Genomic DNA, 17,917 nt, shown 5'->3' on the forward strand with positions numbered 1-17,917 from the left:
TTTTAAAGGTTTATTTTTAGAGGCCACGAACTTTAAAATAAATCACCGAAAATATTTTTTTTTATTAAACCAGTGTGTGGTGTTGTTTGTCTAAGGTTATTAACAAGTAATAAATTAAGAGTAAATAAAACCAATCAACTTTGAGTTATAAAAAAAAGTATTTATTTTTATAAAAACAAAATATTTAAATAAGATTTACACCGTACTAATATAGCAAGACTTGAACGCTAATAAGGTCGTAATGTCTTAAGGTGCAAGGGAAATAACTCTTAACTTTGAAATATAATGCTTATAAATGAGGCAGACGAGTTTGAAAATATAAGACTGGTCAATGAGAAAGTATAGAGAAATCTTTGTATTTACTCAAAATCCAATTCTTAATTTGATGCTGAGAATGGCAGTTTTTAAGGGTTTTTTTTTTGGGGGGGGGAGGGCTCATAGGTTAACAACTGCTTACAAAACTGACTCGATTACGAGCAGTGTGTCGTTATATACGGAATTTTCTGATTATTCTAGATTGTTCTTATTAGGTTGAAAAAAAAAAAAAAGAACGCTTTCGTGTTCTTTCAAGTCTTTCTAGATTGTTCTTAAAATTAAAATTCATATATTTATCATTTCTGTTATAATATATTATTTTATAAAATTATTTATCAATTATTAGTTAACTATTATAATAAGTATATTATATCATCAATTATTTTATGATATATGTTATTAACAGGGCTATGACAACAGCATATTCTTTTCATTGTCTTTATGCTCGAGTATATATCCGACACAATCAACCGAGAACCACATCACTCTCCATAAAAACATAAGATATCAATGGATATATTCTTGAGAATCATAACAAGGAAAAGAATATGCTGTTGTCATAGCCCTAGTTATTATAAAGTAAATATTTTAATATTTTCTTTTTTTTTATAAAGAGAACTAAAATGTCATAACAATCTTTGTACGGGATATGCTCTCATGGCACTAGTTTATTCCAGATTAATTCTTGCCATTTATAATTAAGCACAATTTCTGGTATATGGGCCCTACGTATATGGTACAATCTAGAGGTCCAATTTTCACAATTCTATGCATTACATTAGGTTGTATTTCTTCAATAACCTGTCAAATGTTGTCTTCCAAGTTGTTTGTTGTGTCTGGTTTATCAACGTAGACATATCACTAAAGAAAATAATCTAATGGGTTGAAATCGCATGAACAAGATGTCTAGTTAACAGGTCTATTTCCTGAAATTATTCGTTCATCAAATGTTTCTCTCAGTAAATTGATTGTATCACGTTATGTGGCATTTGTCTTTACTGTTGAAACTACATGAGGAATTGCCAAACCAAGCTGAACTCCAAATAACCAATAATTGCCAAATCTGCACTTAAAGGAAATGGTTGTCAATTTAAAGTTCGCCGTCTCTAAAATCATTATGCTATATACGTAGGGCGTTTATGACTTACAGAAATGAAACCTAACCAGTGAGTGTTGGAGAAATGTGCTTCATGAAAAGAAATTATATGATCATGATATGGTGGAAGTGTAATGCGAGTCTACATACCAAAAAACAATGATTTCCTGTAGATCTAAGGCTATATTAAATACAAGTTAGAAAAGCATTTCATCCAAGGCATGAAAATTGTTAAACAAAATGTTTTTACTATAGGCTTTAAAAATAAAGGTACAAGATTCAATTTGAAATTTATTTATCTTCAAAGTGCACTTTTATAAATTTGACAAAGTAATGTATAAAAATTTAATTTAAATTGAATCAAAAAATTACCGTGGATTTATTTTATGTAATGTACATTTTGTTGCAATTTAAAAACATTATCTTTCATCTAGCAATTAATGATATAGATATAAAATTTTCAATGATTTTTTGTTTTTAAAGTGCAACAGAATGTACATTACATAAAATAAATCCAAGGTAATTTTTTGATTCAATTTAAATTAAATTTTTATACATTACTTTGTAAAATTTATAAAAGTGCACTTTGAAGATAAATAAATTTCAAATTGAATCTTTTACCTTTATTTTTAAAGCCTATAGTAAAAACATTTTGTTTAACAATGTTCATGCCTTGGATGAAATGCTTTTCTTACTTGTGTGTATATATATATATATATATATATATATATATATATATATATGCCACTTGTCTCTTTAACAAATGTACAAAACGTAATTGTTGCATAACTGGTTTAAACGAGTTCCAATAACGTACATGTAAGATACACGCACTCATATATATAATATTAAGTTATGAAAATATGTATGGCAATTAAGCTACACGAGAATGAAACGCCGAATATTCTGTGTAGCTTGATTGCCATATATATTTTCATAACTTACTACCTAGTTCTACCTGTGTATTGACTATTGTTGAAGTAAATACAGAAAATTTACGCATAAAATTACATCTTATATTAATTTGTGATTAAATGTAGTCATATATATATATATATATATATATATATATATATATATATATATATAGGAAGCGCAAATAAAAGGAAAAGAGGTTAAATGAAATTACATTCAATTCATAGAACATCGTTGGTCTCCATACAATTTTTCCGTGCAGAATAGTGGAATTTTCAACTTTCAAATCCATCCGAGCATCCGACATGCTACGATCTGCGTCCATGCGATAAGCTTCGACCATCAGCATTTCGTTAGTCAGTAGATTTCCATCGACGCGATAGGATTTCTCTGGCATATCTAAAACACACAAAAAACATTGTTTAAATATTACTTTGTACAATATGCCAAAATTTCTATAAATGATATGCCCCGAAATGGATATATTCGTTTCAATTAGCTGAGTGATCCTGGTTACAATGAACTAATACAATCTGGTATGTTATCTCCATGAATGAATATTCGTAGTCTTAGCTAGTAATAAGTAAGGCAGTGACAACAGAATATTATTTTCATTGTTTTTACTTTCGAGTATATATCCGACACAGACACAATAATCAAGAGAGAACCACATCACTATATAAAAACATATCAATGGATATATACCTGAAAATCAAAACAAGCACAATAATATGCTGTTGTCATAGCCGTAGTAATAAGACTTAGGCAATTGGCATATCTTTCAACCTCTCTCCCAAGCTGCTATACTCGTTTGTATTTATAGATTAAAGTCAATAATATATATATATATATATATATATATATATAGGAAGGGGGTATATAGAGCCGGAGGTGCCAGGTGATTCCCGGTCGTAAAATACTGTTAATTGCTTATTGATATTGTATTATATTTGGGGAATTAGTGTGAGATTCAGAATTTGTGGTTCAACTGCGCGATGTACGCAATCAATAAATGTGAATTACGATAAAATATCTCATCCCTTTAGACTATTTTCATTATTAGCATAATTTCTCTTCACATTGTGAAAGCGTGTGGAGAGAAAGGAATTGCATGTATTCAAGAATGATATGGTTTTATTCTATTTAACGATGTCCATAAGCAATAAATATGAGAATGCAGTAATTCATTAAACACGTCCATTAACTGAATTATATTTTGTTTCAGCACTGTAATACTAGAGAGGAATAAGTTAGGCGAAACATACAGAGAAGTTTATGGAGAAAGACTTAAAAGAGAACAAGAAAAGAAGAGAAACAAAAAGAGAAGGCTGAAGAGAGGAGAGATAGATATATTTAAATAAAGATATCACACATGATTTCACTTCTATTTAAATTCATATGACCCCGAGCAACGCCAAGTATATATATATACACACACAAGTTAGAAAAGCATTTCATCCAAGGCATGAAAATTGTTAAACAAAATGGTTTTACTATAGGCTTTAAAAATAAAGGTACAAGATTCACTTTGAAATTTATTTATCTTCAAAGTGCACTTTTATAAATTTTACAAAGTAATGTATAAAAATTTAATTTAAATTGAATCAAAAAATTACCTTGGATTTATTTTATGTAATGTACATTCTGTTGCACTTTAAAAAAAAAAATCATTGAAAATTTTATATCAATATCATTAATTGCTAGATGAAAGATAATGTTTTTAAATTGCAACAAAATGTACATTACATAAAATAAATCCAAGGTAATTTTTTGATTTAAATTAAATTTGTATACCTTACTTTGTAAAATTTATAAAAGTGCATTTTGAAGATAAATAAATTTCAAATTGAATCTTGTACCTTTATTTTTAAAGCCTATAGTAAAAACATTTTGTTTAACAATTTTCATGCCTTAGATGAAATGCTTTTCTAACGTGTATCTTATCTTTTTAAGATTATATTTTAAAACTCTCCTCCTCTCTATTTCACTTTGTATTTCTCCTCACACCACAACTCATTTTTGCAACCCCCTCTTTGTATTATTACAGGACTGAATATTCTCTCTTTCAGTTTGTATTTCTCCTCACACCACAATTTATTTTTCGCAACTCCCTCTTTGTAATACAGGTCTGAATAATGAGAAAATCTGAATCTTTTTTAACAAAAACTTTAAAATAACTTTTTTAGATTAAATTTTTTAAAACTTCTTTCAGAATAGAAAATCTTTAAAATTCAGTAAGGAACATATTTCATATAGGTTTCATTAACAAATATTCAGTACATAACGAGAAAAATAGAGATGAAAATTTCAAAAGGAGTGTATAACTGGTTACGGCCAATAGTAGTCCTCGCCAGCGAAAGTCTTTGTTATTCTATTATTATTTAAAACAAATGTGTGTCCTTCTCTTTTGTGCAAGGACTAATAATATTATTCAAACCACGGCACTCATCTTGCTAGCCATTCTCCCAATATATAAATATTTATGTTCAACATAGATTTTGTGTGTGTGTGTGTTTTTTTTTGTTTTTTTTCTAATTTTTATTTTAAATTTTACTCGGAGTATACTAAAGTAGCCATTTATTTCGATGCTAATTTATATTTTAAAATGTTTCATTTGGGGACACCTTATATATTCTAAAAGACACGAGTTTAAAAATCGAAGCCATGCAAGGTATATAGAAAATTAAATTTTCTTGCATTTGAAAAGTTATTTTTATTTTGTTGTAAATTTGTTTTTTTTGTTTTGTTTTTTTTTGTTTTGTTTTTTCTCATTCCATTTTTTCATTGTCGTCCAAATTTTTTTCCCTCTTGGGTTTTCCTCCCTTTTTCCCCCTCTGGGTCCCCCTCCCACGATTTTTAACTAGTTTTACCTATTAGAAATTAATATAATTCGGATTATTCAAACCATTTTTCTCATCCTGGATGTCATTCTCCCAACGATATTAAAATTTTACTTTTTTTTGCTTTTTTTCTAATTTCATTTTTTTTTTTTTTTTTTTTTTTTTTTTTTTTGTACTTACTCAGGAATGACCAACAATCGTTACGGTTTGGTGGGATTTGGCGGCGATAACATTCGTCATGAATATTCCGTTACAATTCGATCTGAATTGATGGCGTCAGCTGGTCTCATGATGAATGAAGTGAAGAAACTTAATTTCTACGACGGTTACAGCAAGACCGATGCACTAAAGGCTGTCAGTCTGGCCACCCACTATCCATTCCGCTCAGCAACCCGTAAAGCAATCATCCTAGTCTCTGACATGTTCTGTGATGGTGAAACCATGTACTACGACCAAGTGTTGAGGCAGTTGAAAGACCGTGACATTGCTCTGCATCTTTTGCAGGTTTATGAATTTGAAATCTCCGGTAACAAAAGCCCCAAAACAACAGATCTGTACGGTGAGAATTCCTTTTCTTTTTTTTTGGTTTTATTTTTATTTTTTTTCCAGATTTAATTCTTTTGTCCAATTAAAGGTGTCCATATTTAAGACAATGCTATAACAGAATATATTAGCTTTGCAGCTGTCTTGTGTAGTTTCTGATTTCTGTGGACACATGCACAAATAAGTAACGGCCCTTTATGTAACAGACTATACCATTTGGATCTAGTCTTTTTATGAATGCTAAGCACAAGCACGCCCACATTATTATTGGTATTAATAAATTAAAAGTAAAACGTATTTCCATTTTATAAATGTCAAGTGCGAACATAGACCCCATAATATTATTGGTATTAATAAATTAAAAGTAAAATTATTTAAAAACTATAAGATTGCCTTATATATATTTATATATGCCTATTCCCAATGCCTAGTCCCCAAAATAAGTCATTTTTATGGATCCTTCGCGTTTTCGCTAATATCAACATGTAGTATCTGTTCTCCACAACATCAGCGCCATTTAAAACCGGAAGAATTATCTCCCTTGAAAATGAAATACTCTTAAAGCACCCTTTTTTTATAAAAAAATCTTAAGTGCATTAATAATTATAATCGCATTATATATTAAATTGTGTAAGCACGATAGAATTTAATATAAATTATAAATTCATATAATAATTTTGAGAAACTTAAATGTACATACGCAAATGAGCCATATCGTGTTTAATCTAAGATAATTTGATATATACAGTATATACTATATTATTATACGGTATATACTATATTATTATACGGTATATACTATATTATTATACGGTATATACTATATTATTATACGGTATATACTATATTATTATACAGTATATATTATATTATTATACAGTATATATTATATTATTATACAGTATATATTATATACAGTATATATTATATACAGTATATATTATATACAGTATATATTATATACAGTATATATTATTATACAGTATATATTATTATACAGTATATATTATTATACAGTATATATTATTATACAGTATATATTATTATACAGTATATATTATATTATTATACAGTATATATTATATTATTATACAGTATATATTATTATACAGTATATATTATTATACAGTATATATTATTATACAGTATATATTATATTATTATACAGTATATATTATATACAGTATATATTATATTATATACAGTATAAGCCTTACATACTGTATAATGCATGGTTTGTTTTGAAGGAATTCAGATTAATCTATATATTTCTGTCTGTCGGTTTCACTTTATCTCAAAACTACTGAGTCGATCTGACTGAAATTTTGTATGAGCTTTGTTATCAGGTGCAGCATGCAAACTGTTATGGTATCCATTCGATGCACAGTTAGGGATTAATAGGGATTAGTATTTAATGCAGAGGGAGCACAAATTTAACCATTTTCAACCAATGATTTGCCATTCTTGTTCTATGCATGGACTATAACTTTCCCCTGTTTTCGACGAGCGACAATTCTATTTATTAGGAATTATTAACGCAACAGTTTCCATTTTGTAAAAATCGAGATATTCGTTTATCCAGAATTAAAAGTATGAACATACAAGCGGCACTTCCTCAGTATGTATCATAAATACCCTAAAATAAAAAATTCTTTGATTTTAATTTTTGTATAGGTGTTGACAGCAGACAAGTTTTTACCAGGACAGACGGTGCTGCTGGCGAAAAAATGTTCGAGACGATAAAACTGCCCAGCGGCGATTGTGCTGAGCTTGCTCTTTCCTCCAATGGATCTGTCTTTGATGTCCGAGAGATGGGCCAGAGTGATAAGTCTATCTTTGTCCGCAGGTTCACCCAACGCATCGCAGATTCTTTGGAAATGGTAAACTGTCACACGTGCTACTGTGGTCAGAATGAAATGGGAATGGCGCAGTCGATTTGCACTAGATGCCCTCACATCATTGGACAACACTCGTCTGCTTTTGTAAGTGCCCATTTTCTATCCTTTACAAATTTTCCAACCATGGCTCCCTTCATGGGGAAGGGCAAGTGAGTAAGGAGTAAATGTAAAAAAAAAAAAAGGTCTGTGTAATGTCATTCAGTTCTAACCACACATAAGTGTGAAAAAGCAGATAGGCACAGACGTTTCTGAATTTTTTTTTTTTTTTTTTTTTAGATGAGGAAAAAAAAAACTTGGCTGTCAGTTTTTATTTCATAATCTTTACTTAACATGACTTTTTTTTTAATTAAGTTTTTTGTTTTTTTTAGTTTCTTTTTTAATTTTTTTTTTTTTTAATGTGCAAGCGAATTGACATCTGTTCTTTTTATAATTTATATAAAAAATTATTCAGAAAAAAAAAAAACAATGTGTTTGAGTTTTCATTGAAACAAATTTTTGAATCAATTTTTTTAGCTTTAAAAGGTTAAAAAAATAATTTTCTAAATTGTTTTAAATTTGTTATTAGTTTTGTTTTATTCATTTTATGTGTTTTAAAAATTTCTATAGTTTCTGCTAGTTTATTATTCTAACTACTGTTCTCATCTTGAGCGTTATTTTCACGTTTCGGCTGGTGTGACCTCTAACCTTCAGGTGTATTTTGTCCAACTCTGGAAATCTTTACAGAATTTCGAGTGAAACCTTTTGGAGGTAGCATGTTCTCATTCCGTCAGCCATGACCCGGTAGAAATCTTAGGTCTGCAAGGATCTATGACATAACAGAAAATATTACTTGACACACTTCTGAAGGTTGACAGTTCAATCCTCAGCACGGGCAATACTGAGAATACAATTGTGAGTTACTTAAAACTTCTATCTGATCATGGCTGACAGAACTAGAGCATGCTACCACCATGGATTAGAGGGGTTCCGTTCTTTGAGATTCTCATGGCTGGATCTGTTCTTGAGACACCGACTCTGAAACTTTTTCTTTCTTTTTCATCAAATTTTATTGGATCCATTGCTCGTTCTGCTTCTCTTAAATGTCAGTTCTCTCTGACATTCTAAACATTCCGTCGTATTCTCTCTCTACTGTTAGACAATGTCTGGAATACAATTATTATATTTGGGCTGGTGAATCTCTGTTCCAATTTAGGGTTCTTGTTAAAGTGCAGAAACGTATTTGTAATTTGATTAGCCTCACCCTTTCTTGCAATCACTCACAGCTATGATATTGCTAGTCTGCCTTTTCACTAAATACTGTTGTGATATTATAAAGTGGCCTTGGGTGGATTTGAACCACTAAGTGCTGAGAGGCGGGGCATAGAGGAAGAGGAAATAGCTTAGAATAAACAAAGAAATCGGAAATATCCTACAATCAATAGATTGGTAATAGCAAACAATAACAATAGAAACCTACTGATAAAACAGGGAAGGGCAGCGTCCGGTAGCCAGGTTGGGGTGGGCGACCTGAGAGAGCAAGACAGAGGACACAGGCAGTTGAGATCTAGATGCGCTAGACGACGGATGGTAGTTGATAACGACTACAGTTGAACAGTTATAGAGTTGACTGTGAAACAGAGATAGATGAATGTAACATCAATAGGACGGGGAGAAGGCACACACACACATTCACAAGTCCAACAGTCAATTTATGTGAACATTGGCGTTTGTGTTTTTCCTTTCTTTGTTCATATTTGTACTTTTGTGAAATCACGCATGCGTCCCCACCGACAGTCGCCAGCGAGAAAATGACGATCCAGCCATGAACGAAAAATTCACAGTGCACAACATTGGGAGTCGGCGATCTGTCATGGGGCGCACATCGGGGTTACACTGTTATATCATGTGTTCTTCAGAATCGTCCGATCTATTCTCTGCTTCCTTTGTCCCAGCTTGTTTTTCTTGTTGGTCTAGTGGTCCCCAATAATTCAGTTTTGATAACTCCTTCTAGTACAGCTTTCTATTCTAGTAGCTCCTTTCCGAGAACTGCAAGCTTATGAAACTATATAGGCAGAAGGAAAATGGTCAGCAATAATAGTTTTGGACTTTTAAGGCCAATAGGAATCTCCCGTCTTTATGATAATCATTTTTAGACTTTACTTATAAATGGTATTTTAGAATTTTAATTAAATCGCCTATTTTCTTTTGATAATGTAATAAATCTTACTTCACGCGCACACACACTGTTAATGTATCGATTTTTACTTTCTTTAATTTTTGTTGTGATTTCGTTGTATGACGTGGTCTTTTAGTGTCTTTCAGTTGCTGAACCTGTTTGTTTGTTTGTTTTTTTAATGCGACTCTATCTTTTAACATTTAACAATGGTGAAGACTTATTTATTTTTTTTTTTTACGTTATATTTGTAGTGATGCTTGCAAAAAAGTTTTGTGCTTGTTAAGATAGTCGACATAGCGATTTTTTTTTTTCTGTCGTTTTAAGCAAAAAAAAAAACAAAACGAAAAGCAACATTATTTATGTCGAAAATAGCAATATATCTAAAAATTATGAAAATTCATCAAGTAGAACTGCTATTGTTTTTAGTAAAAAAAGAAAAAAGTCTATCTCAATAGGTTACAAATGTCAGAAGTCATTAAAGGGGCGAATAGGGAGATGCGAATATCCCTTGTATTCGCAATCTTCAAGGTGTTCACATCTAGCGAAAATGCAATTTTCTCCAAATTTTCCATAAAAATTACTTTTCACTATAAATTTTCTACTCTATGAATTTTCGTAATTTTTATATAACTATTTTCGACAATTAAGTACTGTTCTTGCTTAAAACCACTCATTAAAAAAAAAATCGCTCTGTCGACTCTATCTTAACAAGCCTTAATAGTTTTATAACTTTTCAAAGTTTTTTAACGCAAAAATACTTTTTTTCTTTTTAAAGGTTCTTTAAGTTTAGGGGCTTTTGCAGAAATGAGATGTATGCACTTGTCTATATTTATTTAGTAGTATGTAACGAAAACGGTGGTATGAAAGAAAAAACAAACTTAAAAAGAAGGGGGGCTTATACGAAACGATGTCACATGTAACTTTATTGAATAAGTGTAAGAAAGTTTGGCAGTGCGAGTGAAGAAAATGAAGTCGAAAACTCTTTGGGCTGTTGAAGGTCAGCCAGCTACTATCTTCAGACGAAGATAGTCTATGCTGGAGCGTCCATTAGACAAGAACAGAAAAAGAGACGGTCGGGAGGGGGGGGGGGCGTTTTTCCTCGTTTCTTTCCAGGTTCTCTCTGCAATTCCCTAAGGCATTCAAATAGTTCTTCAGGATATAGATGAAATCAATACCCCTGCAAGCTGATTGATCAGTGTGTAACCAAATCACCTAGCAGGGATAGTTCGTTATGAGAAAATGATTGCTATACGTTTAAGTGTATATATTTTAACGCTATTTTTTCTGAAAAATCTTTTCTTTTCTTTTTTATATAGTACAAATTTTAATAAAGTTTTTTTTTTTTTTTTTAATTGGGTCTTAATTATTGTTATTTAATAAATTTAATATTATAAATCTTTATCTTTGCAGTATTTGCCTGGAAAACTCTTCCAAGGAAATTTTGAAATCAACGAAAACCTCAAAAAACAATTAAACGTGAGTTGATTTTTTTTTTTTTTTTTTTTTTTTTTTTTTTTTTTTTTTTTTTTTTTTTTTTTTTTAAAGAAAGTCGATGAAGCAAAATAAAAATTCTATTAAAATATACAATGTCTTTTTGTTCACCAGGAAAACAAATGTTAGTCTGGCATTAAAATTTGAATAAATGGTCCTGGAAGATTGGAAACTGGTTTGTGATGTAGTCAGGTAGATGGACGGCCATTAATTAGCGTTATTTAATATCAGATGTGCATTTTGAAGTTGTTTGTGCGATTAATCGGAACTTGGAAAAAAAAAAAAATATAGCAACTTTTTGGGTGTATTAGAATTGGAAAAAATTTATCCTGATTTCCTACTGTAAAAATAATTCTTTTTAAATTTGTTTATTAGTCTCCCGACAAAATGGTGCTCAACTTAAATTTAAATATATTAAGGTCTTGGGGACTTTGGGGTTAAATGGGAAGAGGGGAAGACAATGGACTTAGCCATTTATTTTTTGCATGGTGCAGAACTTAAATTTACATATGTTGAGGCCTAACACTGCATAGTTTGTTCATTTTCACCAGGATTTGACGTCCCTTGAGAGCTAAATGGAAGGTGGGGGCAAATGCTGAACATAGTCATTTTTTTTTTATGCCTCGTTCACTGTGCACTCACAGTGGACCATGCATACTTGACTTGTTTTACTCCTTTATTTTACTCTATTTTAGTAATTCATTTTTTGGAAAATTTAATTTTCAATTGCTGGCTTTAATCACAAGATAATACATTGACTTTAAACTCTCGGTAAATCTAAATTTTCTAAATCATATCAACTCGTACCATTTTTACCTAAATTTGATGAGTAGAAAAAAATGACACATGAAAAATCTTAAAAGGAGTTCCTATTTACTTGCCTCCCTACGAGGGCAGAGTTAGACACCAAGGTCGGTTTTTAATGTGGGGGAAGAAAGAAAAATAGAAATTGTCTCGGTCGTGAAGGATTTCTCCTCCACTGAGAACAAAAAATTACTCTTTTTCACCCCCCCCCCCCAAACAAAGCGGATTGCCACTTGAATCGTAAAGGGGCTACTATTCAGCATCATGCCTCACAGGGGACCATGGGGAGTTGAGAAACAAGATGTCTGTTCACATTGTAGTAAACTGCAGAAGTTTAAATATAATCAGGGAAGCAGGAAACAGGGAAAGAATTCCAAAGTTTAGTAGTCCAAGCGAAGAAACTATTAGAGTAGAAGGCTTTCCATCATCTAAAGATTTTGTGGGGTTTTGCTTCTTGACATATTAGTTGGCGGAGGGAGGCACAAGAGAGTCCATCAGAGCACATTCCATTAAAATTTTTTTTTTTTTTTTTTTTTTTTTACAAGGTGATCACCACTTATCAAGGCCAGAAGCCACTCAGGGATAAAGGTTACTGCATGTACAGTACGTTATTGTGGGGGTTTAATAAAAATGTCTACTTAAGGGGGCGGTTCATCAGGAATTTGTTTACATTGGACTTGAAGACATCCAGGTTGTAGTCGGGTGGGAAGCAAGCAGACGGAACAGAGTTCCACAGGCGTGCAGTTCTAAGAAAGAAGCTTTGTTCATGGAATCTACGTTTTGATTTGGGCACAGATAAAGAGTGGGGAAAATTTTTGATAGTGGTTTCAGCTAGACTGGTGTTTTTCGTAAAAGATTTGCGAGGGGGGGGGACTAGAGATTGGAGCTCAGACGAGCACCTGCCATAGAAATAACGATAAAACAAAGATAGGCTCGCAACATCTCTTCTATGGGAGAGAGGTTGCAGGGAAGAGAAAAGGGCATCCCTCACTAAGCCACAAAGTCTATTTTGTACTCTGTCAAGGCATGATAGGCTGTTTTTAGTAGTTCCTGCACAAATATGGCAGCAGTATTCCATCTTTGGGCATACTTGGCTTTTATATAGATAGAGAATTGCATCAGTAGTGAGATATCTTCTTGAGCAGTAGAAGGATCCCACCATCTTTCCATCGACCTTGGCAACAGACTTGATGTACGTGTTCCATTTCATATCAGGAGTAAAGGTCAAGTCCAGAAGCTTGTCAAAACATGGGGCCTCACCCAGACGAGAGCCATCCATTTCTATTGATGCCAGATGGGGATCAGAGCGTTGATGATGTAAAGATAGGAGTTTGGTTTTAGATGCATTAAAGGTAATCAGCCACCTCTTCCCCCACTGAACCACGTGCTCGAGATCAGAGGAGAGAGAATCAGAGAGAACTTCGTCATTTACAGCCTTTGATGTGTTGCCGTAGATGGTCGTGTCATCAGCATAGATGTCAACGAATGATTTAAGTATGTGTTTAGGGAGATCATTAATGTAGATTAGGAAAAGAGTTTGGCCCAGGATGGATCCCTGAGGGACACCAGTATTAATACTGTGGGCCTCTGATTTCTGACCATCAACCACTACTCTTATGAGCCTATCGGAGAGAAATGATTTAATGATTGAGAAAACATTACCAGTGATACCATAGCTGGAAATCTTGTGAAGTAGGCCTTTATGCCATATCTTGTTGAAGGCCTTTGATATGTCAAGAGCAATTGCCCTAGAAATGAAGCCTTTGTCAAGAGATTCACTAATCCTATGAGATATAACCGTTAGCACATCTGTGGTAGATCTTGCAGAACGGAAACCATATTGTGTGTCACTAAGGTTATTTCTGCTGAGGTGGTTGACTATTTCTCTATTTAATATGGATTCCAGCAACTTACTCATCACACAGGAGACTTATTGGTCTGTACTGAGAGGGAGATGACTTATCACCTGAATTCTTAACTGGTAGAGAGATGCAACATTGTGGCGATGGAGATAAGGGTTGGGGCTTGGCCGACAGTGCAGGATCTATTGCATCTGAGACATTAAGAAGAGTGAGAGACTAGTTGGTTGGTTGGTTGTTTTTGTTTTACGGCATATCAACCCTTTTCAGGTTATTTAATGCCGAATACAGTAATTTTAAAGAACAATTTTTTAATAGAATATATATTTTCTTTTTTTGTTTTTGTCTTTTTTTTTTGTTTGTTTTTTTTTTTAAGTCGGTTTCTATTTAACCCATAGTTGAAACCCTAACAGGTACTATCAGTCTGGGTCAGAGTGGACCTCGGAGCAACGGCAATTAAAGAGTGGCTTCACACACTCCAAAGCTCGCAAGCTGGGGCCTCACCATTGGATATAGTTTAAGGTCATATCCAGGACCTGAGAGACTAGTGGTAGATGCACCAGCCCAGATGTGGCAACATTACTCTATGCATGGACAAATTGTGTTTTTATTTGGTTAGGATGCTTTCTGGGGTGATCAATTTTCCAGCAGGATAGGAGCCCACCTTCTTTGCAGCAGCCTAGACAATGTCCTCAAGGTATTTGCTCCAGTTCGTATTATCTGTGAATGTCATGGCAATCGTTGGCTGAGAAGTTTTTTTTTTTTTTTTTTTTTTTTTGTAGTTGTTAATGGAAAGAAGCTTAGTTTTAGTATCATTAAATGTTATGAACCATTTACAACCCCCATTCCACAAAAGACTGAAAGTAGTTATCTAAGATCTCTACCATTGCTTTGAATATATGCACATTTGTTTTTTTTTTGTTTTTTTACTCATGTATTACAGAGAATGGGGTCATTAGCAAATATCCCCATCTCGGACACAATTTTATTAGGGAAGTCATTTATGGATATTATGAATAAAGGGCTGAGGATCAACCCCTGCCGCACACCTGTATTATGTTGTTCAGACATGGAGAACAACTTCGATTTTTCTTTTGTCTAGGAAGGATCTGATTATGTTGAGTATGCATCCAGAAATGTGTATTTTTTTTTTTTTTTTTTTTTTTTTGAAAACCCCTTCATGCCAAACCTTGTCAAAGACTTTGGATATATCAAAGACAACAGTTCTAGCTTCCCATGCCTTCTCCAGTACATGGTATGTGTTCAGAGATGAAGGTTAAAATATCTGCAGTAGAATAGACTTGCCTAAATCCATATTGTTGGTCAGAAAGAAGGCTAGCATTTATAAGATGGTGGACTAGAGCTTGATTGAATAATAAGATGCAAAGATTTTAGCACGGAAGGACACTAATGAGGGTGACCTGCCATAAAACAAAAAACATACCAAGTCCAAGCATTTTAAAGATTGTACCAACAACAGTTCTATTTGTGAATTTCTGACCACGTCTTGACTGTAGTATCGTCTTGTTAACAAACTATGATAAGAATTGGCCATCGGTATATTCACATCTTGGATCACTGATTGAGTGAAAATACATTCTTTTATTTAAAATATATATATAATCTCCCAGCTATGGGAAAAATAGCTTCATTGCCTTAGGAAAAGCAAGGTTAATAAGGGGGTAACCCTGACAAAAATCTGGTTTGGAGTCCTGATAGGCAGCAAAACCTTTCCGGGGCTTCCTGCAGCTATGCTGGCTCTGACCATATTGGCTTGCCTTTCTGTTTGACTCTTCTGCTATGCTGAGACGGGGACTCTGGAAACTGAGCAAACCCAGGTCTCCTTATCTACCCAGGCCTGCATCTGGAGAGACAATTCTAGTTTCGACTGTATAGTCATAGCAGACGATGCAGTGCATCAGATGCAGAAATCATTGTCTCATGAGACAGAAGGTTGCCATCATCATCATCATCATTATAGTACTACAATAGAACCTTGGGATACGGCATTAAAAATTAGTAAAAAAATACAGTACAGTATATAATACACATGTATATAATCAAATAACATAAATAACACCAAGATGGGGAAAATTCCGTAACCAGGGACCGGAAAAATATGTAGCGGTTTAGGGTATAGAAGGAAATGCGTGTTCATCTCACGTTCAGGTGTCGCCAATTTGTAGTGGACTGGTGGATATATTATATATATCCCCCAGTCGTATAAAATAGGAGAAATGAATTGCATTGAGGAAGGAACAAACAACGCGTTTACTTGAATTAAATGAACTAGAATTTATTTTGTGAAGAAACACATGAAAGAAAAGTTTAGTTGGGCGTGCGTCTCTTGCTGTTTACTGGTGAGAAGGAAAGCCTATTGTCGTAGAGAGGGAAAGTCAATCCAGTTTGGTGTGTGTCTCTCGCTATTAGCTGGTGAGAAGGAAAGTCTATTGTAGTATAGAGAGAGAAAATGAGAAAAAGTCAATCCAGGCCATGGAGATAGAAAGCGTGTAAGGTGTACGTACAGTCTATTAGCTCTTGTCCCAAGCATAGTAGCGGGTGGCGTGAGGCGCGCGCCTGCCGAAACGGCGGCGGCTGGTCCGTAGACCACTCAGCTCGGAAGGCGAGTTGGAAAAGAAGGAAGCAGCTTATTGCTCTTGCTTTTATAGTTGTTTCCGGTGGTCTTTTGAGCATGTGTGGATTTCCTTGGAAAGGGAAGTGACGTCTATAGGTGCGCGTACATGTGTGTATATACACGTGAATGTGAGTGTATGTACGCGAATGTGAATATATCTACTTGTGTGTACATGTGTGCGTATGTTTGTGTGCGCGTATGTATATGACAAGAAATATGGCTCGAGATGTGAACGTGGGTTTTTGTGTGAGACTAAGAAATTGTATTCACCATCTTAACCTGAAAACAAAACGTATTCTAGAGTCACCGTATCTCTACTGTACTTGTGTTAAAGACATCTCCCTGGCCATAACATAATGTTTATTAACATATATATTTGTATTAACTTTTGTTTTATTCCATTTCAGACTTACTGGGAATTATTTAAGAAGACTCCAAAGAAAGCAATGCCTAAAAAGAATACAAAAAGCAGGAGAAGGCGCTGATTTTCTTTGATTTGTGAAAAGAGAAGAGAAACGACAGAAATCACTGCATGAATCTGTGATTACCATTCCATGCTATTTTAATAAAGATTTCAATTTTAAATCGATTATTTACTTACATATATGTGCTTTTCTAATAAATCCATTTGATTGTTTATACGTGTTTTTTTTCTTTCTTCATCTGTATTGGGTTTGACCAAATATAGATTCGGCATTCCAAATATAATGGCGTCTGAAAAGTCCGGGTTAGTTTTGTTTGATCTGCGGTCAATTGCTTTGAAACAATTGGAGATATTTTAAGCAGGTAGTCCATAAGTAAATGTGGTATTGTGGTGATTTTTGAAGTGAAAGTGATTAACAAATGGAAAGACGAAAAGAACATTGCTTGAACGAATGGGTTAAAATGCTTCTAGTTAAGAGTAGGATAGTTTACAACTTCTTATTCCAGTAGCTTCTCTTAAAGAACTGGCGGCTTATGGAACTCTTTCTGCTCAGTTTTCCTGCTTATTTACAGCCAAGTGGCTTCATGCCTTGTCTGGAGCGATTTTCATTAAAAAAAAAAACATGTATTCAGTTGCAATAATGTTTTCATTGTAGACTTATGTTATACAGAATGTTTTAATTATTTTTTACTTATCCTTTTAATTAATCAATGATAATTAAACCCTCTTAGCGTTCAGGTTAGTTTGATTTGTTCAGTGGTCAACTAGCCACATCTTCCCCCACTGAACCACGCGCTCGAGATCAGAGGAGAGAGAATCCGAGAGAACTTCGTCATTTACAGCCTTTGATGTGTTGCCGTAGATGGTCGTGTCATCAGCATAGATGTCAACGAATGATTTAAGTATGTGTTTAGGGAGGTCATTGATGTAGATCAGGAAGAG

General features: G+C 33.3%; 1 protein-coding gene across 1 annotated transcript in view; it reads left to right on the forward strand.

Annotated features, from left to right (window-relative positions):
* The window catches only part of LOC145298416 (apolipophorins-like), a gene marked incomplete in the record, with an annotated part of 149,305 nt that extends 132,117 nt beyond the window's left edge, over window positions 1–17,188 (forward strand). Inside the window, 4 exon segments of the mRNA XM_080144316.1 lie at window positions 5,351–5,725; window positions 7,384–7,691; window positions 11,173–11,238; window positions 16,959–17,188. Coding sequence (XP_080000442.1) covers window positions 5,351–5,725; window positions 7,384–7,691; window positions 11,173–11,238; window positions 16,959–17,036 — 827 coding nt within the window.
* Between the last annotated feature and the right edge of the window lie 729 nt (window positions 17,189–17,917).

This window comes from Euprymna scolopes, chromosome 2 (genome assembly GCF_053919585.1).
Source record: "Euprymna scolopes isolate OS-2025 chromosome 2, ASM5391958v1, whole genome shotgun sequence".
In the NCBI taxonomy this organism is placed as follows: Eukaryota; Metazoa; Mollusca; class Cephalopoda; order Sepiida; family Sepiolidae; genus Euprymna; species Euprymna scolopes.